The sequence below is a fragment of the Ammodytes marinus genome (genome assembly GCF_949987685.1).
Source record: "Ammodytes marinus genome assembly, chromosome: 9".
In the NCBI taxonomy this organism is placed as follows: Eukaryota; Metazoa; Chordata; class Actinopteri; order Uranoscopiformes; family Ammodytidae; genus Ammodytes; species Ammodytes marinus.
The window spans coordinates 18,655,103-18,679,526 of NC_137213.1; the positions used below are offsets into that span (position 1 = coordinate 18,655,103).

General features: G+C 40.1%; 1 protein-coding gene across 2 annotated transcripts; it reads right to left on the reverse strand.

The window, feature by feature from the left end:
- Positions 1 to 885: 885 nt before the first annotated feature.
- On the reverse strand, positions 886 to 22,948 carry crtc1a (CREB regulated transcription coactivator 1a). 2 transcript variants are annotated; one of them, XM_080034711.1, is made up of 14 exons: positions 22,804 to 22,948; positions 20,205 to 20,321; positions 17,302 to 17,429; positions 16,855 to 16,914; positions 16,244 to 16,338; positions 15,416 to 15,501; positions 15,269 to 15,309; positions 14,683 to 14,870; positions 14,382 to 14,506; positions 13,491 to 13,583; positions 11,589 to 11,684; positions 5,826 to 5,909; positions 5,522 to 5,702; positions 886 to 4,522 (listed from the first exon to the last, which is right to left on the reverse strand). In XM_080034711.1, the coding sequence occupies exons 1-14, from the start codon at positions 22,927 to 22,929 to the stop codon at positions 4,317 to 4,319; spliced, it is 1,626 nt and encodes a 541-aa protein (XP_079890837.1). In that variant the 5' UTR covers positions 22,930 to 22,948; the 3' UTR covers positions 886 to 4,316. The 2 variants fall into 2 exon arrangements, with proteins under 2 accessions (XP_079890837.1, XP_079890836.1); XM_080034710.1 differs by having other exon boundaries at positions 11,589 to 11,687.
- Between the last annotated feature and the right edge of the window lie 1,476 nt (positions 22,949 to 24,424).

Genomic DNA, 24,424 nt, shown 5'->3' on the forward strand with positions numbered 1-24,424 from the left:
ATAAAAACACACACTTCTTGCGCAGCGTGAACCTGTTGGCACTGTGCGAGAGACGCTCCCCTCTCTTTCATCTGATCGCTGAACACATTCAGCATTTATATTGTTCTGGGCTCCCGGTCAAACCACAACTAATCTTCCTAACAATGGCGACAACAACACTTTCCCATAATGTGAAGCTGACGGCTATTTATTAAAAAAGAAAAGAAAGAAAAGGCACAGTGCCTCCTGCATTTGGGTCGGATCGAGTCCGAACAAATTCACACCACAAACGAACTGCAGCAGAGTGCGTTTGGAAACGCATCGAGACTACCCCTTCAGCTGGGTCTCGGAGCGTTTGTTTGGTCCGCACCCGAGTGCGATTGCTGTATTCACACCTGCCTGAAAGATGCGCACCGAAGGCAGAAGTGCATCTGAGTTCGTTTCAACCGAACTAAACACGGCATGTGTGAATACACCCTTAAAAAGAAAGAGAGGAAGGTATAGAGCTGATGACAGATTCACAATAAAACTAAACTAAAACTTCTTAGGGGATAGCTGTTCATAGCAAGTACAAGGGAAGAGGAATTTCTAAATCAATAAAAGTCTGTAAATTAAATTAAAAGTGCTTTCAGGGCCTCAAAATGCATACGGTTGAAGTCCAAAGGAAATGTTATCAATTCATATATTTTCAAAAGCTCATGAAATAGAATATGTAATTGAGTTTATAATATTGAAATTACTTTCATACAATTCAAGTGACATTACTCTTTCGCTTAAATGTATATGCAAAATATTTTTTTTGCTGCTCTACACTGCATGTGGTTCATAGTATGTAGTCCATTACTCCAGATCCAGTATTTAACAAAGTTGAAACATTTTAAGGAGAGAAAAAAACAAACGTTGCTCTGTTATAAAGTTGTGTCTCTGTAAACACTTCTGTAATACCAATGGATATCTGAACATTGATGCATAAAATAGTTGGCAGTAACAGGCGACACACATCAGTCAGAGCTATCTACATGAGAACAGAGGAGGTTCAAAGAAATACCAAAAACAACAACGTCAGGCTCCCTAGAAAGTCTGAGGTCCAGCAGAGATCGCAGAGCCACAATGACATATTGCAGCACAGTATTTCTCAGTGCATTTTTCTCACTTTGACATCATATCACATAAAGCACGAAAAAACATTGTTCCTACCAAACAGCAATATACAAATCTAGTCTAGATTTACAATGACATAATCAACAACAACAAAAGTCTGTGGGTGTTGCACAGAAAATAAGCATGTACTGTATATTGTATATTGCAGTTTAAAACATACCAAAAGACAGCTTCTACATGTGCATAAAAGGCTGATTCTGAAAAGATAATTCCAAAGCCTTTTAGGCATTACTTCGAAGATACATATCCCTACACATGAAGCCCAGTTAAAAAAAAGGGACATAAGGACAATATCACCAAACAAGAAAAAACACTGAGACAAACAAAGCCAACACCCGCCTTTCAAAAGGAAATCAAACCCTAGCCCTAACTGGGAGAGATTCATGCAGTCACAACATTGATAAAATAAGGACGAATAAAAAAGAAACAGTGCATTAAAAATTCAGAAACAGTATGCCTCCAAAACATTGGAGTACTTTTTTTTTTAAAGGAAACAAATAATCTTCAAGCTCAACAACTACATTTCAACTGATGCAACAACATGTGTCAGAATCTTTTTTTGAATTACATTATGTGAGAAAGGTGGTGAAATATGCTGGCACAGGAGGACAGTGACACACCAATACAGAGACATTAGGTTGCAGCTATACAGAATAGTCTTCGTAGTGGAATATTGATGGGAAATGGCTATTTAGTATTTAGTGTCCTAAAAAGAAACCTATATTTATTTTATGGGCATTTCACCATTAATTACACCTCAACTACAGTATAAATTACACAAAATACTTTTCAGGGATCGATTCATCTCATCTGGCACGGTGTTAAGGTGAGAATATGCCCTGCACATTCAAACATACTTATCTGAAAAATTGCACTATACTGCACCTCTGTCTTGAACTATTTCAGTAATAAGCTTTTAATTTGCTAATCAGTGATTAACTATAGGCATTTTTCCCTAGTTAAGAGCTGCAGCACAGGACCATGACTGTCCCAAAATACAGATATTTCTCTAAATTTAGGAAAAAACGGTGTAACAGTAGACAGCTCAAAAAATACTCACAGATTAAGTAAAAACAGCTCTTGTAAATAGACTATCTGTATATGACTTTTCAAAAATAACTATAATTTAATTTAGCTTATTTTCATATTTATTTTTTTTTTTTTACAAGAAGGCAAGTTTAATCAAAGACAGGGCAAACAGGTCCAGTGCACATAACAGTCACAGGAGGGGGGGTTTGGTATATAAACTCTCATGAATCAGGGTTTAAATAAATGCATAAAGTGCAATATGAGATCATGGACACAGTTATGAGTGAAGCTGGATTCAATGGCTATTTTATAAAGAATGAAGACAAATAAAAGCAGAACCAAAGACATGGATAGAGGGACGGAACAAATTGATTAAAGGGCATAGACAACACGAGCATGACGAGGAAAAGGATAGTCAGTGTCACTGTAGTGCCAAGGAAACAAAACAAAAAAAATAACATACAACTTATAACAGTATGCCATGTCTCCTTCGTGAGGAGGAAAATAAATAGGTGAAGGATATTTGGTCCTACAGTAAAGGCTAGATATGGGAGGCAATGAGGATGACCAAATGGCAACAACACAACAGTACAGATGTGACCCAAATACATTCTCATCGCATCAACAATTGAGGCAGTTCAATTGTCTGGAAAAATATATCTATTTCTACTACACTGAGGTCACATCTTTGGGAGTAATCCAGGAGAGTTTCTACTGTGTGTATCACACTCCCTAAGCCTTTTTTCTCTTTCTCTCTACACCATGCTAGACTGAAAGAAAAATGTAAAGAGTTTACAAAGTATCAAAAACAAAAAAGATAACATGGCACCGTCTCTGCACATTGGCTTTCTTTTCACAAGGGTTCATTTTATCTGTTTTGTTTTACAGTCCCAAACCAAATCAGTTTTGCATAGATACCATGACGCAAAATCTAATCACATTCTGTACATGTAAAATATGAAAAAAAACAAGCCTGTAAACATCCATTCCATAACAAATGACTGGATCATCCATTTAAATGAGTCTGAAGGATGATTATTAAACATAACAACAGTAGTGAAAAATGGATGAAGTAACGGATAAAGATCAGCGCACCTCAAAAAATACAATTACAGTAATGCAACTGTGAATGATGTAGGCCAGACAACCTGTACAACTGTAAAAATGACTTGATGGTTGAAATGTTTTTTTTCCTCCCTCATTTACACAAGAGTCATCTTTGCAAGAAAACCAAAATGTCAAGCTATTAAGGCAAAACAAGTATGCACAGTGATTTGTGATATCATGCATAACTGATGACTGCTATTTACCACGGTAAAAAAACTAAATTCAGCATTTCCTGGCAAAATAATGACTCATAGTCACTCAAGACTCTGGAGGAAATCTGGGGAAAATCAAACCAGGCCTGACTTTGGCTTCTATGAAAACCACACAGGGATTAGCGCTAAATCAATATCCAAACTGAATGTACTACTGAGGACAGCCAGTTTGGCACAAAGGGAGGTTCAACTTGACAAATGTTTCCTGTGAGTCATAAAGCCAATGTCTGTTAACAATGAGTGATATAGTGTAGGTTGTTAAGGGCTTGCTCTGCAGACATGGTCATTGTTGGACAATAGGAGGAGCGAGCTCTTTATGCCCACATGATCCGGCTCCCTCGAAGGAAAAGTAAGCATCTTAAAATAAATCTAAGTTGGATTTGTCACTTGCAAAAGGTAGTGGCGGAACCACGAACAATGATCGTACCGTAACTTGTGTGTCATCAGTCATAAACCATCCTTTCCCGGTTCTGAGAGAGAACGGAGGCTGGCAGCAGTCTTCAGAAACAATTTCAATGCATTTTCCCTACAATGCTGTTTCTTTCATTACCTGTGGTGTTCGATTGGATTGGTTAGTGTGGAATGGACGCTCCATCCTGACAAGGTCTGGGAACAGCGTGCTCCAGAAATCTGCTCCTTCTGGTTGAAATCCCTGCAGGGCAGCAGCGTTCACACACACACACACACACACACACACACACACACACACACACACACACACACACACACACACACACACACACACACACACACACACACACACACACACACACACACACACACACACACACACACACACCTATGCGTGAGCTCGCGGAGCTGTGGCGGTTAGAGGCGGTCCAGGCGAAACGCGTCCTCGGTTGCGGGGTCGGCAAGGAGCATGTCCGGGTCATTGAGCATGTGCAGGCCGTCGAGCGTCAGCGGGTCGATTTTCAGATCGTCCAAAGGGAACTGGGAGTCCATATCGAAGCTGATATCTGTGGACAGCGAGCCGGTCAGGTCCTTTGGCATGCCAGGGGGGGACTCGCCACTCACTGAGCAGAAACAAGACAGCAAAAATGAATGACAGGGATGAGTAGTTAAATGCATAAGTAGGCAAGTATTTATCTCTCTGAGGTTTTTGGAGGGGGAGAGGGATGGCGGTTAAAATAAGAAAATAAATCAGGAAAAGACAAGAACTATGGGTTATGATTTGAAAATAACTAGCTGTGAAAAGCTTGACATCTTGACATTTTAATTACACATTTCAGGAAAGAAGCAGTTTAGAACAGACAAGGCTAATATTTATAAGCAACCAAAGGGAAATGCTTTGTGTTTTAAACTGGTTAATCCATACAGTGTACGTAGTCAATTCAAGTGTTTAAAGTTATGAGTTTGAGCAGCTTTTTATGTTGCTGGAACTGTCAATCATCGTAATTTTGTATAGGTTCTACCCATCTATAATGAGTCTATACTGTATTTCCTTTTTTCTAGTCTTCTTTGGAATACACGGTAAAAGTGTGGATTGATTGAATGCTCCGTCAGGATGGTGCAAGTGCGGTACTATAGATTAGGAAAACAACTTTCCTTCTCAGGAAAAAAGATCATAAATATGGCTCTGTTTTGTGGTCAACTCTGGACTATGTCTGCGCCATCCAGTAACTCACAGGTCAAACTACTACAGTCGTTTAGAAATTGGCTTCAAATATTTAATTTGCCCACTGCATGAGTGGCAGATTAACAAAGATGCCGGGCAATTTAAAGCCAGTTCATTGGATATAAGGTACAATTTACTGCAATATAAGAGCTCTGTTATGAATCATGCCTTTGCGACACCTATGATGTTCAGTTTTGGTCGACAGAGATTAAAGATAGCGATATTGTCAATATATTTGAATGCACAACATCAAATACCGAGCACACGCTTTATTCTTTATACTGGTTTTGGAAATCTCCTCAAAAGGCTTTCAACACAAGCCGCAGTGTGCCACTGTTCTCTAACAAGCCACTCGCTCGAAGACTTAAGTGGGCCACATGATACGGCGAGGCAGCACCTGTGAGAATGATGTTGGGGATGTTGCCATGGCTACTGTAGCCCAGCTGCTGCGAGTCCTGAAGGTTGCAGTGGCCACCAGTCAAACCCATCATAAGTGCCTGGGAGTAGTTGAGGGTGGAGGTTTGGTTATACAGGCTGTCAGAGCTGATGGGGGTTTCAATCATGTTGAACTGCTCCAACTGGCAATCACAGGAGAGAGACATATCAAAAATGCTGCGGTGTCTAACATGTCACTGCGGTACCGCAATTGCAGGCGGAGAGCAGAACTAAAAAATATGGACATGCACAGACAGAGCTTGTACCTGTTGTGAGAGAGCACTGGCCTGAATGGACGGGAGCTGCTGGTCGTAGAAGTCTGCAAACACGCTGCCCAGTATGGAGTTATGCTGCAACAATAAAAACAGGACAAATCTGTTTAAACACAGTCTAGTAAAAAAGAAAAAGAAAAACAACAACTCCGAACCATCAACTACGAATAATCTTCATCCAGGCTGCAGAAGTTACACATTGCACATAGAATGTGGAAAGTGAAAAGGACACAGTCAAAGCAGCAGTAACACTGGAGCACCAAAGTCACCTCACAGAATCTGGAAATGTCCTTCGTTTGAGTTGAGTATGATAATTCAGTGTATGCTAATGCATCCGTTGCTCAGTGTGTGTGTGTGTGTGTGTGTGTGTGTGTGTGTGTGTGTGTGTGTGTGTGTGTGTGTGTGTGTGTGCGTGTGTGTGACATAATATTTGTGTTTACATTTTATAGACAAGAATGCTTGCTGGACCTCATTAATGAAATGAAAAGTAAAAGCACACACCGAAGAAGCGATAAACAATCTTGTAATAAACGCAGAAATTCAGAAGTAACTTCTTCATTGTCAATCAATTTGTAGCCTGCAGGTTCTGTGAGATGTTAGCCAAACCTTGCGACATTTGTGAAAATCCTGCATTTTTTAAAGTATTGACTGTTTACTGTGATGTATAGATGTAGCAGGGATACATCTGCAATCACAAGAAATTATGAATTAATCTTTCATAAATAAAGCTACTTAAAGGAATACTTCACCCATACGGAACCAGCGTTCTATCATTATAAAATAACTATTATAATATAATGAATGAGGTTTTTCTTCCCTCAGTCTTCCCTTACTCTTCCCTTGGCCCAGCTGTCCTGTTAATCCTAACCCTTACTGTGATGTCACAAGAAAGAAACTGTGGGGTTAGACAGTGAGACCATAAAACACTCTTTCTGCCTTTTCTCAGGCTAAGATGATCCGATTTAATTTTTTTTGCACATTTATACTAAATAGGATCTCCGAGTTCAATACACCTTCATATTCCAACCGGTGAAGTAGGCCTTTAAAAAATCACCTAAGAGCAAAATTAGCTGAATTTTCTTCTCTCCAGGACGCTTAAAAATTGCAAGAATCATTGCTTAACATAACGTAAAAAGTCATCACAAAAATCTGTATACACTAGTGCTGATAAAACCATCAACCGTAAAAAATCACACAGCTAAACAAAAGGGACATGCAGGGCTGACCTTCCATGCGAGCCTCCTCTGTCCTTGGAGTTTTAATTAACACCTACCAAATGGAATGAATCGCCCATGATATAAAAAGGGAATCAATGAAAATATAATCCCCTTTGTGACTTTATTCTCCCTCCACTGATTCACACAGTGCAAGCTAATTCTCTTGAAAGTTTCTCATTTGATATGTCCTCATTGAACCAGCGACGGAAATTCTCCTATTTCACCGTGGCCCCTTTTAAATGTATAAGTAATTGGATCATATTCTCAGACCGTGCTCCTCCTAGCTCAAAACCAAATTATCTGTGTGCGCTGCGCATGTCCCCACAGGGCAGAGCGGGATAATAGAGCACATGGCTTGTCAGTTGTGGTTTAGCCAGTAGATAACCTCAGGACTACGAGTGAGCCACTTCAGACCAGGAGAGAATAGCGCTGGCTAAGCAAACAGCACGGCATCAGAGATGTACAGTATAAACATGGCATATACTGTAGTATCACTGTGACTCGCCACATTTCTCTTTCTCTGCATCTCAAAACACACAAAGTCACATTAAGAAATCAGTAGAAGCCTTTTTCTTATTTGTTTTAAATTGTGCCTTATTCTCTGGTTGAACTTTAAATATTTAACTGGATAATCTAATACTCTGCTAGCCTGGAAATCCAGACCTGTCGCTGGCAAATTACATTTGCTGCGCCTGTACACTCTCCATTGAAGGTCATTAAATATGTCAGAAAATTCTGAGCTACGTTTCAATTGGTTATATCTGATATGGGCCCTATGTATGGTGCTCTGGCGCGGACGTAACCGGATGACGAAAGTGCTGTGCATGCGCCGTCGAAGCCGTGATAGTAAACAACAGAGATGGCTGTGGATAAGTTGTTTGAGTTTGAGACGGATTTGGCCCCGACCCTTAACGATTTGGAAGACGGCACTCAAATATTTCATTAGCAAGTAAGAGGAATGTTCAGTTTATCGACCGACCACGGCAAAAGTTTAAAGATCTCATATTATACTACTTTTCTGGTCTTAATTTCTTGTTAAAAACTGCTACAGAGCAAACTGACACGAATCACATCACAAAAAACGATGTAGATTTTCTGGGCGATTCAGCATGCTCTGTCAACACTGCGCTTCGGCCATCTCCGCCCCCCCCCCCCCTCCCTCTCCTGCAAACCCCACTCCGTTGTGATTGGTGGTTACCTTCCTTTCGGAACACTTTGAGCAGCGCACGGGCAGATTTGAGCAGGAAGGTGGGGGCATGGCCGGAGCGCGCCACCACGTTGCAGCATTACCATACATGGAAAAATCAGGGATCGTGACGACACGATTGCAGGAAATTTGAACCGATTTGAACAAGTGAATTCTCGACCGGCTGCCCTAGTGTTTAGCGCTCTGCACAGCCACCCCAGACGGTCAGCAGGGAATAAGTCTAAATGCATGCAAGTCATTATTTGATACTTTAGTATGGTTAAATATGACTATAAATCATTATAACAACGTTTATAGGTCATAAAAGTCGAAAAAGTATAATAGGTCCATTTTAATTTAACAGTTAATCCAGCTGTTCGCAAAACGAACAGGGCTTAATACGTCCCCTTGTTCATTGCTCTGATTGGTTGTAGTGTTATCCAATTGCGTGCAGTGGCATTTGAAATGCACGAGTAGGAGCCGCCCCTTGAGTTGGGAAGGTCTATTGATCGTGGCCAGACCCTCTATCGTTCTAGACATGGGTTCTGGATTTCCAGGCTAATACTCTGCATAAAGCACACGTAAACATGTACTTTTTTTTAGGTTTCCAGGGTTACAAATCTCAAATGCTTACACCAAGTGTGACACAAATGAACAACCCTGATCCATGTTTACCTTTGGGTGTGTTTAGTTTACTCAAAGCACCACCCTGCAAGCAAGGTTCAGTTTGTTGAGGTTCAACCATGGGAATGATTCTGCTCAAAAACACTTTGTGGGGCAGAGTGGGATTACAATCTCACCACCCACTTCAAATCCCCATGCTGATACAAACCCAAAATAAAAACAATGTCCTGATGAACATATACAGTATATACTGTATATATATACATATATATTTAAACAAAAACTCCAGTACAGACTCTTTTATAGCAAGACTGGGGAGGAAAACAGTGGAGATGCACGAAAAATATCCACAAAAGCAGCAGAGAAGGACAGTAAGGGACACATACATAACAATACATCAATGAGTGTTTAAAGAGTGGTGGTCAGATCTGAGCAAAGCTGGAAATAGGTAGGCTTCACAACCAATCAGCATTTAATGTTATCATCTATTCCTGTAATTGTGACACTTTTATTTTTCTTTCAAATTGTGAACAATTATAGCCTATATACTTCCTTGTGTGGAAATCAGTTTTCTCCCGGAATGTTTCCGTAAATACTCAGCAACATTACATTTGACTTCCTAATCATGTAATAGCATGAAAACCACAGATGTAATTAGCCACATTAAAAATGGAGTTGGACTTGTTGAGAAACTTCCACTGAAGAACACTGTGAATTTCCTGCTATGACACGATAAAATGTGAGCCGCCAAAAAGGTTGACATTACTGAATATCGCCCCAACTAAGTACATAGGTAAACAAATAACTATTTAACCAAGGAGGAAATTAGCCTGTTATATCTTTGTTAGTCTTGCTCAAGTGCTTGAAATGGAACAGACACGCTTTGCTTTGCTTTGCTTTTGCCTTTGCCCAGATCTGCTAATGTCAACAAAATACAAGCAAGTTGTGGGGGTGGGGGGGGGGTGGCAACCACAGAGTCCTACTCTGCAACAATAAGCACAGGACTACGATATGCACGGGACTAGGTGACGTTGATACAGAGCGAGCCAGCAGCTCACTGGTTCACACGCCCTTACTTGAGGCGAGCCTCCAGGTGAGAAGCCTTGATTGAAGACGGGGGAGGTTGGAGACTGATTGGCAGAGGATCCGACCCTACTGCGGTACTGTTGGATGGTGGAGGCCTGATACAAGAGCATACGTTTGAGTTATTCACATGGGACGATGTTCCTTGGACCCAGCTTTGTTTCATGTATCTCTGGTGCTTGTCTCACTTTAGTTTGTTATCCAGCTCATCACAAACAGGAGGTGACCTAACTGGGGAATTATTCAAACAATTGTTTGTTGCTTTTAATGGTTGATCACTCATCATACTACCATCTTATGCTGTAATACAATTGAAATAATTACAGTATGAGCTACATGTCACATCACAGCATTAATAATAATGCGGTAAAAGATCTGTGAGAAACAGAGAAAACTATAGGGAATTAATTAGTGGAGGAAAAATGTTGTCAGAAATCTGAGCTAGCTAGGCGACCCAAGACTGTAAAACTGGAGGGTCAGAAAGAGCCGACTCCGCTCTCTTTTGTTCTTTGCTGTCGTAACTGCTCTTTTCAATTTACTCATCCAACAGTATCATAAAGAATAATACTTCTACTGAAAAGAAAAACAAGAATTCTGTTCCTATTTAAAAAAATAAGTAAATCGATTCAACCTCAGCATATACGTGACCATAACTGTGAACCAAGAAATATCAACGCTACTATCACAGTAAATAAAAGATAAACCATCTAGTTATTCAAATTCAGAGGTGTATCAAAGAGAATGATAATCTCTTATCACCCAAAAGCCAACAGGAGTTCAAACCTCCACAGTCCTAATCTATTGATAGATAAGCTATCAAAATATTGGTAGCATGAGATAAAGCAGTCCAAGGTCTCAAGATATAGATAGAAACTATTAGTGCAATTATCGTTTCTACAGTAGACCTGTTTGAAATGTAAAGAGATATTTTCCATTATCTTGATGTAACCCCATTTGCTTCTGAACCTAACATCTACAGCTGATTGTTTATTTCTGGCCTAATCAACAAAAAGGTGGCGGTCTAAGCAGCTGTCTTTCTGTGTTTCCTCACAGTTTCACTTGACCTGCACACTGTAAAGTCTACGACTCAGAGTGAGAGAATTTAGGACACTTCTGCAGTTATCCAAACACATTACAGAAATAGAGCAGTGAAAGCCAAGATCTGAAGGACGTGCAGAGCCTTGCGAAAGCAATTAGATGCCTTGATGTTTTGCACATTTTGCTGTGATTTTATTTCAGGTGTTAATTCGGGAGGTTTTATGGCAGTTCTGTGCAAATAAATGCAAATAAAAATTACATATTCAAAGGCAATTTTGTTTTGTGTTTAAATGGTATACATTTTAAAATGAAAGAGAACAACAGTGCAAATTTGTTTGTTTTTTTGATCTTAGTGATCACTGCACATTTCCACTCAACAACAAACTACACCCTACCTACCTATCGCACAGAAAAAAGCACAACGTCAAGGAGTCTGAATACTTACAACGTGTCCGCACCAACACATTGATTCATTGAGGAAACCCATTTTCAGGGAAGAAAACAAGAACCAGCCAGGAGGAACAAGTCCTCACTGTGTTGCTGTCATGAAACACAACACAACACCGCTATACACGCGATGCAATGCATAAAGATGTGTCCGCTGCTCACCGTGTTCATGTCCACGGTCATATTGTTCTGCGTGGACGTCTGGTTGTCCGACGTAACGCAGGAGTTCACAGAGGACGACAGCTGGACTAGACCTGTCTGCTAAGGAAACAAGGAGTAGAGTCATAAATAGAAACAGACATCATGTCATTAAGTCATTAAAGAACACTTAGAGGTGGAATCCACAAATTTGTAGAACGCTTGTTGTCAAAATCATTGAATTTCTCGTCATGATCCGCTACCTGTCTGTACTGTGTGTTCGCTGGAAAAAATTTTTTATGTTAATACACAGCCTAGGGCTAGGCTCTGTAAATTCACTGATTTTGAAAAAAGTGATTTTGACAACAAGTATTCCAGAATTTCTAAATCCACCTTTAATAGTTTTAATATTGGCTCATTACAGATAACGTACATCAGCATCTGCTTTTTTTGTATGTTGGCAGACATTTAAAAAGGAATAAGCTGTGCGTAAATGGCTACAGGATAAACTATTAAAATGTCATATTTGTTATAGTTTTTAAATTACATTTTCAGTTTTTCAACTCACAACATTGTTTTTCGTTAACCTGTCAATTATCTTACATAAATTGTACATACAATATGTTTCTCACAACTCTCAAATAAATAGATTTAAGGATGTTGTTTCCTTAAAACATACAGTAGATGCCAAAATAAATATCAAATGTCCCCATTACATTTTTTTTTAATGCTCAAATATTGCTTACTTTTTGAAGAAAACATGTTTCATAATAAGACATCATACAGGCCTAATTTTGTACCAACTACTACCAAGTCAACAAATTAGCTTTGAATCATTAATTTATGAGCTCCTGCTGCTTCTGCTGAACATCAGAGTGAATCTCAAAGGGATTTCACTTCAGGATGTGAAGCGTTGATTCAAGGACGGAGGAGAGTTTTCCACAGAGCTGAGGCAAACGGATGGATGCGGGCGCTACATCTCAATGAGCACATTTCCTTTGTTTTTTCCTTTTTACAAAAAATGTGCACGTAGTACAATCTCTGAGGCAGAGGCTGTAATGCAACCATCCCTCAACACTAAAAAGTCTGTGCCCTGCTTGTAATTTGAGACTTAATTTGTGCTCATCCATTTATTTAGGCAACAGGCTTTCCTTTAAAAAATCTGATTAAAAAAATTATTCTAAACAAAAAAGTACTTTAAGCTCAGGAAACATCATCTTCATTAACAACAGGGAGTCTGGTTTTGATCTAAGATGATGTTTATTTCCCTCATTTATTTGACAAGCTGCTCAAATCTCAGTATTAGCTCATGGAAAAACCTTGCTGGCTGTAGACAGTCCTTTGCAAAGAAGTAAATGCTGTGGACTTCCAATTGGACTATTCCTTCCAATACAACCAACAGTTTTTTTTAATTAAAGGTAGAGTCAACGATTCTGGTGAATGCTTGTTGACATAAAATATTTTGTCATTAACCGCTACTTTCAATTTACAGAGCCTAGTCTCTGTATTAAGACTGGGTTTTTTTTCAGTGCACAAACGGTACGGACAGGTAGCCGATCTTGAGGAGATATTCACTGATTTTGACAAAAAGTGATTTTGACAACAAGCTTTCTTCAGAATTGCTGACCTTATATAATTGCAATAATTGGACAATAGTTCCAAATCTTGCATGTTATTCACGGACTAATTGACCTCGGTGGATGACAATTGAAAAAGCAGTTGGCAAACTGACGTGAATGAAAACACAGAATCAGCCAATCGTGTTTATACTGCTAGTGCTTCCATGTGGTTTATATACTAACCATAGCCTGTGCTTCAGATATTAAACAACTATAACCTGGTCTGGTGTATACGTCCTGTCCTGTTGACATTCTTGTATGGCGGTTAGCTTTTTTTTAAAATAAGAGCGCTGGGGGAGAAACTCACCTGCTGGCTCTGGTGGGTCTGGGACGACGGCTGCTGGTTGAAGAAGACATACTGTGCCAACTGCTGCTCAAGGTTCATGGCGTTGATGGCCGCCTGACGTTTAGCATAGTAACACATAAACAAGAGGTCAAAAATACAATACTTCTACTTTATAAGCCGTGTATAACGCATGACATAATAATAATGCATTATGTAAAAAACTTCAAAATGCAATACATTTTCACATTATGTAATGACATCCACATTATGTAATAATCTGCCGCATTATGTAATAAAAAGCCTGAATGCAATAATAAATACATTCCTCCACATGTTGTAACACATTGTGACATATTTTGGTAGTTATTTTAAAATGCTAGGGATGCAGATTTTCTTTTCTTATTTCGTTTGACAAAAATGCAATAATGTTGCATTATGTAATAACCAGCCAAAATGTATGACATTGTGATGTTTATTTTAGCATGAATCTTGGCTCAAAATTCATTTTAATAATGAATTATTTGTCATCACTGCAGGCACGCAGGCACGCACGCACGCACACACACATACACTGTGCTAGTAAGCCTTCAAGGTTTTGAAAATTTTGTACAGAAAAAGTCGCATTGTGTAATAATTTTACAAAATGCGGGGGGGGAATTTATTGCACTTGGGTTCAGACTGTTTATTACAAAATGCGGCAGATTATTACATAATGTTGAAATTATTACATAATGCGTTGTTACAAGCTCTAAAAAATCGACTCTTGAAATCAATTTTTTCATAATAATAATTCTCATAATCTTCACAAAACAAAATACCAATCTGAACCACTGGGAATTGTCTAAAATTGAAGCTTGCATGACTGATTTGCTTGCAAAAAGCCTGATGTCAGGGCAAAGAGCGGGGCTGTACCTGAGAGAGAGTGAGTGGTGGAGATGTTGGGGAGAGCTGCAGGTTCTGGTGAGAGTCTCCTGTGTTCATGATTTGAGGGACCATGTTGTCCTGCCCAGACTGCATTTCCATGGCTACTGCAGGCTCTACCCAATACACACACACACACACACACACACACACACACACACCAAGTTTTTTTCAAAAGCACAAGTAGAGTCACAGAGAAATTGGCACCAGAGAGCGCTGGATGCTGAAATGAGAAGTCATTAATATCCCACACATGACTACGGGGAAATGTCAACGATGGGCAGCCTTTTACCCTGCGAGTTAGTCAGGGCCTGTGTGCTGTTGGAGGAGCTGAAGGAGGAGGTTGCGTCGTCGGTGTCAAGGGGGGTGGGCAGCGGAGGAGGAAACTGGATGTTGGTCAGGTCAGGGAGAGAGCCGCCAGTGTTGTGGGCTGCTGGTTTTAGTGAAGTGGTCAACTGCTGCTCAGGAGAAGGGAAAATGCTGCAGAAAAACAAGACGGGGTGCAGTGATGACAGGCTTAATACAGTCTGAAAAAACAGTGACATAATAAAGACATAATGAAGGCACAGAAACTCAAACGGCGGATATCTGAACTGAATTACTGAGCAAATGTTTTCCAACACAAACAACTCCAGAGATATTCGGACGTCATGTATTTGGCCAGGGTTACTTCTGAAAATGCTTTGGCTACACATTCTTATTACTTTGGCGGTGGAGTGGGCAAACGGAAAATGATGTCAGATGGTCCTCAATTTAAAGCCATGTTTTATTCATACTTGTTCACGTGATATACAGTAAGTGTAAATAGTAAATACGCACCTAATTTGAAGCTCTTAAATATCTTTTTCATTATTCTAGACAGATAAGGAAATACTCACTGGATGCCTGGGACTTTGCAGGACTTGGGCCTCAAATGGTTCTACAGGGAGAAAAATAATAATATACGGCTAGAGAATTAGGACGACCACAGAATGAGCTGATGCAAATAAATAAATAAGACATTGATGTGAGTGTGGGAGTTCCACCTTTTTGCACTCCCAGTTCTGCTCTTGTCCATCTTCATCAACCTCCTGTTTAATTGCTTCAGCCCCGGGTATGGAGAGCAGGAGAACTGGAGACAGAAAAAAAACTATATGAAAGCTACTCAGTCTCTTGGGTCTACAGATGTCCAGCCTGTTTGAGCTTATAATAATCACAGCCCACATGTCCTCGATTAATATGACACAGATAATAGGAAAGCAAGAGGGAAAAGAAAGACATTCAAAAAAAGTAAAAAGGTTTATTTTAACTGGGAATAATACTAGGCAAAAACAAAGAAAAAAAATGTCTCAGAGAAGATTTATACAATTTCAATCAAAGGGCCCTCTGAGTTAAAATAACCCGCCACACACTAGCGACAAGCAGTAACATCTATAGAAAACATGGATGCACCCTGTCTTCTCAGCAGTCATTTTCCTGCTCAGCTGCCTTCAAAGCCAAATACAAAACCCTTTCATCACACACTGGAGGGCACTCGATTGAACTGCCAAGAGAAAGCAGCAAAATACAAAAAAAATAAACCAAAAAGATGGCTTCAAACAATACAGCCCCAACCACCACCACCACCCTCTGCAGATAACAAGAAGGAACACACCTAAACACTCTGGCTAGGAACTGACTCGTTGGAACCTGATCAACAAGTCAGTTTATACAATAAGAATTCACTTCATATACATCTTACATTGCTGCAACCTTCCGGATCAATATTCAATCATGTCACCAAAATGTCCTCATGCATCCTGACTTACTGAAAATAAAGTTTTATTGAAAATCTTTAAAAGATAAAAATAAAATAATCCTGAGGTGATGTTTACCTCGTTTTGGCTGGAGCTCCTGTGACCCCCCAATAAAAGAGGCCTGCTGGGCAGGGGTTAATGTGCTCTGGTGCAGTGCTGAGTCAGAGTTTGTCCTGCAGCAAAAGAATAATAATAATAATAAAAAAGAAAAATCACATTGTGCATAGTATAAAAACAATATAACAAACAAACATCCCTCAACCACAGTATAGCAACATTAAAAATAAATTGTATTTTATACAAATGCATGCTTAAATCACAATTATTGAATCAAATAATAATAATAATAAATAGATTTTTTTTAGGTCTAAACAGGATATCGTACTTTATGCAAAGCACTCAAATCTAAACCAAATGTGTTCCATGTAATCTGTGAACATATTTTCAGACACAAAATGTAACTATGAAATTAGTGTTTAATAAAGTATTGGGTTGTTTTCCCAATTTGTCTCGTACTGATCTGACCATGTATCTTCATGATTAGGAATTAATGCAATGCAGACAGTGCAAAGCAGTGTAATAGAAGTCAGAACTGTTATGGAAAGCGTTATTATGACCGTTATTAAAAGAGTAAACTCTACGACACACAGTCACTCGAGACGGGGCTTCCTACTGAGAGGCAGTCTTACCTCCTCCAGTTGGTATCAGATGGCGGTGACAGATATACTGAGCCATATGGACAGCTGTCAATGTAGGATTGCAGGTTAAGAAAATATAGCTGGAGACTGGAGAAGTCTTGGCACATTCAAGTCTTGCATTCCTTCCTCTGGATGTTTTCAACACGAGGAAATATAGTTTATGCAGCATATGAGAACAAAACCCCCTACCCATCCACATAGGTGTTTCCACTAACGTTTTATGAACATCTCCAAAAGGCTACAGCTCATGTTTTTGCAGCCGTCAGGGTGAGACAACTTACACCTCTACTATTCTTAGAAGTATATGTACAAATCAGACACGATCACATCACAGGACCATGTCATAGGACCTCAGAGAGAAAATAGCATAATTTGCGTATGACGTATCTAAACTCAGTATACAGTAATTAGCTTAATAAACAGTCGGTCTTAAAGGATATCTGGCGTCCATGTTTGTCAACGGACAGGGGTTTTCCGTGGGGCGATGTGAGGCGGTTCCGGTCCCGGTAGACTCTGTCCACTAACCCGTGGTGTCGCGTCGACCTGTTTGTGTCCAGCCCTGAATTCTGACACGCAAAGACAAAAATATATTTATATAAAATCAAATTTGGAGAATTCTTCCCCCATTTTTGAGGGTTTCTCTAATCGGTCAGCATTGAATAAGAAATGCAAACCAAACTAAATCCTTTCTTAAACTTTGAAGTGGTTAATCCCCGCCCTAGTGACTCTGGCCTTGGCCCACAGATAATAAACCTGTGTTTGTAAGCTCTCGTATTGAAATGTGATGCGTGTACTGCATGTAGAGAAAGGATGAAAGTTAATGGGACTCATGGGAAAATTGACTGTAGAAAATTGGGATGTTCCTGTGAAATAAAAAAAAAGGGATCTGGATACAGTTCCCATTTTGTTCTGCTCATGCAAGTTTCTTCAAGTATTTTCTTGAGTAATATCTTGGAATGGGCCACTGCTCATCAACTGACTCATGAGGAGACTGAGACTGAATTGGGAAACAACCATACCAATTCCCATCGTCGACCAAGACACTTTCTCTACTTGATACTTGAGAATGTCAGTTCTTTTAATGTGTCCTAACAACAACGAATACGAGTAAAACTCTGTGAATCCTTCCAGAAAAAATGCAGCTTATTTACTTTGGGTGTGTAATACAACTCATCATTGCTTCATCATCACATAAATATTTATACAAGCATGATTCATGGTCAGAAATGTTATGGTGGATTATCTTTCTTTCTAAGACTTTGGAAACAGTGTTTAGAACAGTGTTATTCTGGCTCTGATACAAATGACTCCATAGGAGAGGATGTAGTCCAAAATACTACAGTAAACCAGACACCTTATGTAGACTGTTGGTTAATATATTTACTCTGCTTTCTTCAATTTATTCCAAACAAAGTGCTCTTGTTGCTTACATAAACAGTACGTATGTCACTTCTTGTGAAGCAGAGAATTAAAACACAGGACAGGGTTCAACATAACTTTTTTTTCCTACTGGCCCGTCGGGCCAGTGGATCCGAGTTTTACTGGCCCCTTGTATATTTTCACTGGCCCTGCACACACTTTTTTTTCCTTCATAATTTAGTGTCAATAATTATAATACCTGTATTAGAAAAATAAAGAAAGATAACCAGATCTAAAGGGAATATCTATTCTGTAACAGTATAGATATTCCCTTTAGATTTGGTTATTTTTCTTTTAGTTAATTATATGAAATGTTGATATTGCTCATATATAAAACCAGGAAAACATATTGAATTAGAAGCCTACAACTAAAAGTATGTTGAAAGAGTCGGCCAGTATTTTAAAGTCCAGTAGTTTGATGGTTGTTTTTATTCTTGAATTTGGGCAGTTTAATGAATAGTTCACCTGCAGAAGTCATGATCAAACATAAAAAAAAAATAAGAGATGAAGGTCTGATCATTCTTTGTGGTGTGGTAGGCTGTTTTTATTAATTTCTCTATATGCATTAGGGATGTGAATGTGTCGACCGAATGACCGGTTTTCCACTTGCGCTCAAGTTGACTTTAAAAATAGAATAGAAATCCGAAAATCAGTGGGTTATGCCGTTTTTTTAATGGGAGATTTCACCGTGTATGTGAGTTCACGTCTGGTCGTGCGCGCTGCAGGAGTGTCACTTCTCCATGAAGTGTCAGCTTCACATAAGAGTCCGGTGTGGGACCATTTTTTCAAACTATTGATAAAAAACAATGCAGTGCAAAATATGCAGCATAAGTTAAACGCTCGTCTAAGACTATGACGTTAAATCACCTTAGAAACACACAATGCCTTCGTCCGATCACAGCAGCGTTTCACCGTGTGATCTCGCCAGCGAGTGAGCCGCCGCGCAGATGAACTGTGGTTTGTGGCTAAAATAATAACCGGGGATATTCTCCCCGTTAGCGATTTCAATGGGAAAGACTTCCGCGATCTGATTGAATGTCTCGAGCCTGAAAACACAGTGCCAAACTGCGCGACTATACTGTACAGTGAGCGGAGTCCCTCCGTTCGTTTCTGTCTACAACCGACACAATCACCAGAGACGCATTCACAGCGTTTAAATAACGCCTCTCATTTGTATTACCATTGGGGCTTGGATGAAAATACTGTAACATTACGGCGGCAGATAAAGGAAAAGCGCAGTTATCATTTTCTGCACCTCAACCTCTGCTGTGGGAAGAAAGAAAGGGGGCAAAGCAAGTCGATTGATTTGTCGACTCGCAGGCGGACAGTAGGCAGCTCTACCAACGGAGCGAGAGTGCACCCGCTTGTTGCCCCGCCTGTCAAAACACCCACGCATCGGTGTCCACTGGCCTTTCATTAAAAAATATATTTTATATTAGGTTTATTATATTGAGTCTTAAATAAACACTGCTTTCATTCCGACTCTCAACGCGCATTTCAATGAACCATGATGTAGTCTACAAAAAGATACTGAACTGTGAATGGCCAGTCACTGGCCCGGGCGGGACAGTGACTGGCCAATCAACTTGCCCTGCATATGATTTTACTGGCCCCGGGCCATCGGGCTATACGTTATGTCGAACCCTGCAGGAACCACGGATCTCTTGGTGTTTGAAAAAGCCTATGTAAACATTTTTATGGAGCGGGCCCAGGTTGAATCAATATTGCAGGATATTACTCGGCCACAGAGATGAGAACCATGGATATGTATAAATATCAAATGGCTGTAAAAAATAAAAATAAACCAAAAGACTGGTACGAATTCAAATTTTAGTTCAAATGTATGGCTCTCCAACTAAACAGTATTTCAAATGTTGCTGAGAGGATGCAAAACAGCAGGGAAAACATGAAAAGTCCCTCACCTGAAAAGCCATATCGACAGTGCCGTTTCCAATCTGATTGACGTTTGGCAATGATCCTCCATAGTACTGGCCACGGTTCTGTCCCAGCTGCAAGTACTGAGTTTTCTGCAACTGTAACTAGAAACAGAACAACAGCAGGACACCATGTTTATATTAATTGAGATAAAAAGCCTGTGTGTCTTCTGGCTATGTCTGATGCAGCTAGGGACAATTACAGGAGTCATCTTAAGGTTCAATGTAATTTTTATATCTTGAGCATGTAAATAGACGGTAAAAAAGGGGGTAGTGAACCACTTTAGGGATAATTGAACATGGACTGAACTTGCACAAGGATGGATTTCAGAAAAAAATCTCCCCCTTAAGCCTTGCGACAGTATTTACTTCAACAACGACCTCCAGTTTCATTTCTCAATGTGGAGCCCACAACTGCTCAATTACAATTTTGCATGCCGGCCCACCGCTCACTGTTGGAAGAGCAGAAAATCTAATAATATCAATTACCACGCCTGTATTGCTGGTGTATGTTGATAAGCCTCCGACCCACCTCAGACTTTATTTCTTGACTTCATTCCTACCTACTCTGTTGACAAAGGATTAAATATTGCAACATTACCGGATCAGGAGGTGACTAATCCAAAATCTTTTTAACCAAAGCGAGACAGGTAGAGGTAGGTCGGAGAGAGAGAGAGAGAGAGAGAGAGAGAGAGAGAGAGAGAGAGAGAGAGAGAGGAAACTCTAAACCGGAGGCCTACTTTCCACTGGTCTAACTTTGGCCCAGCCAAGAGCTTATTACCATGTGTCTATAGATAAATGCAAATAAAATCAATACATTTAAAGGGCCTTCATTTAAATGAATGATGCACTCTCTGATCAGCCTGTCTAGACATGTGTCTAAGGTAAAAGCACACATGTTTGACAGTATTGATACACCTGTTAAAGATAGTGCGTATATTTTTCATATTTTGAATGACGGTTCCATTAATGCCATAGTAAAATGAGTAGTCACAAAGTTGATTAAGCCTAGCTCAACAGAACTCTCTCTGCAGGCAAGGTTTACAAACTGGTGTCACTATTCAACACTGGTGCAGGAGCTCAATAAAATCCCAAGAAGCGCCTGAGAAATGTTTCAGTTGTTGATTCTACTGCTAATAGAAAACCTAGACGTACAGCAGAATGTATACAATCCATGTGTGTTTTGCGAAGGCTTACCTCATGTAAATGCGCCTACAGTGTTGTTGTAATTTCTCAGAATTCCTCATGAGGGCAACAGAAGTTACGCACTATAGTTTATAGAAAATTTAAACTAGTAGTTTATCAGGGAAAACCCAAACATCCAGCCACAACTTCATAGGCCTTCTCCAGCAGGCATTTGGACCTGTCACAGTACGACGCCTCTGTTTTGTTCAAGTATCCCAGTGAGCCATGACAGTGTGACAGTGAGCCAGTGTTCACTACACCAGCACCCAAACTGAAGCTGAATGGAGCTCAGGCACAAATCCTTTAATAATTTGGCACATGGGCTTTTCCCCTTTAGACATGTCAACGTGCATACAGTGGACAAGAACTACACGCTTTTTTATTTTTGTTTATGTGGGCCGATTTAATTCATCTAAAATAGGAACACCGCTTGAATACAAATATTCAAGTGGCAGATGAATCGATATCATGGGAGGGAAGCAATGATGATTTCTGATGATTTTTATTTCCTCCTGCACAATCCTTTTCTATATATTGACAGCTAATAAAGAAATCACACAACAGGCACTGCAGCAGCGCAGGGTTTGCTGTAAATGCTAGTTGTAGTCTGTCTAACCCATCATGCAGCAGCAGCCAATTACTAAAGCCCTGCCTCCATAGGATTTATTGTGGTTTAAAATCCCCATAATCTGCTTGCTTTCATCTTTTTTTTGTAAATGTCACTCATGTTGCAGAGAACACAGGCCTGAAGACCTGTCAGACAAGTTTACACAGCCATGGCGCACACACACCTTATGTCACCGCCATAACCTACATACAGCGAAAAAGAGCAAATTATTTAGTACGAAAAAAACGTGTATATGCCTAGGCCTATATTTCTATTGAAGTGGGTTCCATCGTTTTGTCTTATCGCGTCCTCTCCATGGTCCTGTCTGAGAGCACGAGACAAGGAGAAATCCCTCGCGCTGCTGCAGTTGGGCGCGCGCTGTCAAAATTCGCACGCACGCCCCTTTTCTTTCCTCTTGCGTGGGACAAAAATTGTGATAACTTTTTGGGACGAGGGTCCCTGCCATCCATTTCTACGTTTACAGGACTGTTAACCGAGCTCCTGCCAGCTATGCTCGTTGTCAGTGGCGGTAGGAAAAAGGCTACAGCTGGCAGGAGGCGTCGTTTGTTATTGTTTACCTATCCCGCCCGGGCTGCGTGCAGCCGCCGCTGCGCTACATATGCAGATTTGACAGCTCGCTAAAAACAAAATGTGTGTGTGTGTGTGTGTGTGTGTGTGTGTGTGGGTGTGTGTGTGTGTGTGTGTGTGTGTGTGTGTGTGTGTGTGTGTGTGTGTGTGTGTGTGTGTGTGTGTGTGTGTGTGTGTGTCACAACAACAAGAACCGGGTGTCCTTACCCTCGCTGCCCGGGTAATGCTGAGGTCTTTCATCACTTCTTCAAACGCCGCCGTCTCCTCTGCCTGTTTCTGGTTGTGTAAAGCGATTTTCTCGCTGAATTTCCGCGGATTGTTCGGAGTCGCCATGTTTCGCTCTTCTGCTCCGTTTTCCTTCCACGGACAGCGTCAAGCGACACGGAGTGAGGACACCGGACTTCCGGTTAGAGAGGGTGAAATGAGTAAAACAAACACCAGGGGCAATATTATGGACATATAAAGAAATATACTGTATTCAGATGTTTTCGACCACTTGGGGCAAGCAGTGTCAGTAAATGAGCAGGTTACAGTGTGCTAAGTAGGTTTATGTTGCTAATACGTTAGCAAAACATTTTGCCGAGACAACATTCAGACACGTCGATGAAGCGATGTAGACCCAGGCTAGACCTACTTGCTGGCCTTTTAGCTCCGTTTTAGTCTTCATTAACTCCTGACAAAAAGCCTATGTCTGTAGACTATCTTTAACTTGCTGTGTAGCATCTGTTGTGCAGAACAGGTGGCCTAGGGCTGTATATCCACACTTGATTTGCCTGAACTTGTTTGTTGGGAATGAACAAGGCCACTAAGTTTATTTATGAAAGTAGCCTTCAGTTCACAGTTTGGGTAACTATACCATTCTCAGTGAGTAAACGAAGCCAGAAACATAGCCTCTACTACTGGAATAGACGTAGAATAGGCCAACAAACTCTATCACAATGTAGGCTACTAGGCAAATTGATTAATAGCTTAGCCTATAATTAAGTAACCATGCGGATAACAAGTAGCCTAGGCCTATTTGGATGAGGTCAAAACCAAACTGACTAAAAGACTCACAACTGCCCCAATTAAACAGGAACAAGTTACTAACTCATAATACCCTAATGAAAAAGTCAATGAGTTCACATTTGAAATATGCATCCAGCAAATTTAGGTCTATAGGCTATTGATTACATATTGGAATGGATGGACTATTGATTGTAGGCTATTTTTTTTAAAGTGATCAAGGCTAAATAACTTTATTTTTTTGTTGTTGCTTAATTTACCCTTTGAAGCGAGAAGGCACACCTTTATTCTGAAGTCAGGATCGTTCAGTTTCCGGTACCTACGTAGTTGCCTCTGGGAGCCTCGATCGACACAGCTGCCTTTGGCGAGGTTGTGCGTGCGCACGTTGCTGCACGGGGGTGTAGTGGAGGTGCAGCGCACATCTGGATTGTGGTACAAACGCAAATTTCACTTTTTAGTGCGTTTTTGTACCAGAATACCAGAATAAACCAAATGATTGAAGGCAAAATATAGGCGTTATTATGATTATATTTTATTTATTTTTGTTTTCTTTTATTAACCTATTTTAAGTAATAGGCTAGGTAAATTAGTCTAGTAGGCTATACGCTTATTTAATAAATTGCATTTTTAGTCATTTAGGTAATCCTCACTCCCAGATTGACAAGCATGTTACAGCATTGCTGTTATAGGGCCATGTGGTGGACATTGACAATATCAATCTTCTTTTACACCTGAATGGATTCTTGTGAGGAGGGATGTGTTTGAGTATAAAACCAAAATCAGCTTACTATTTTGGGGAAATAATGTATCTTCCCTGTCTGGG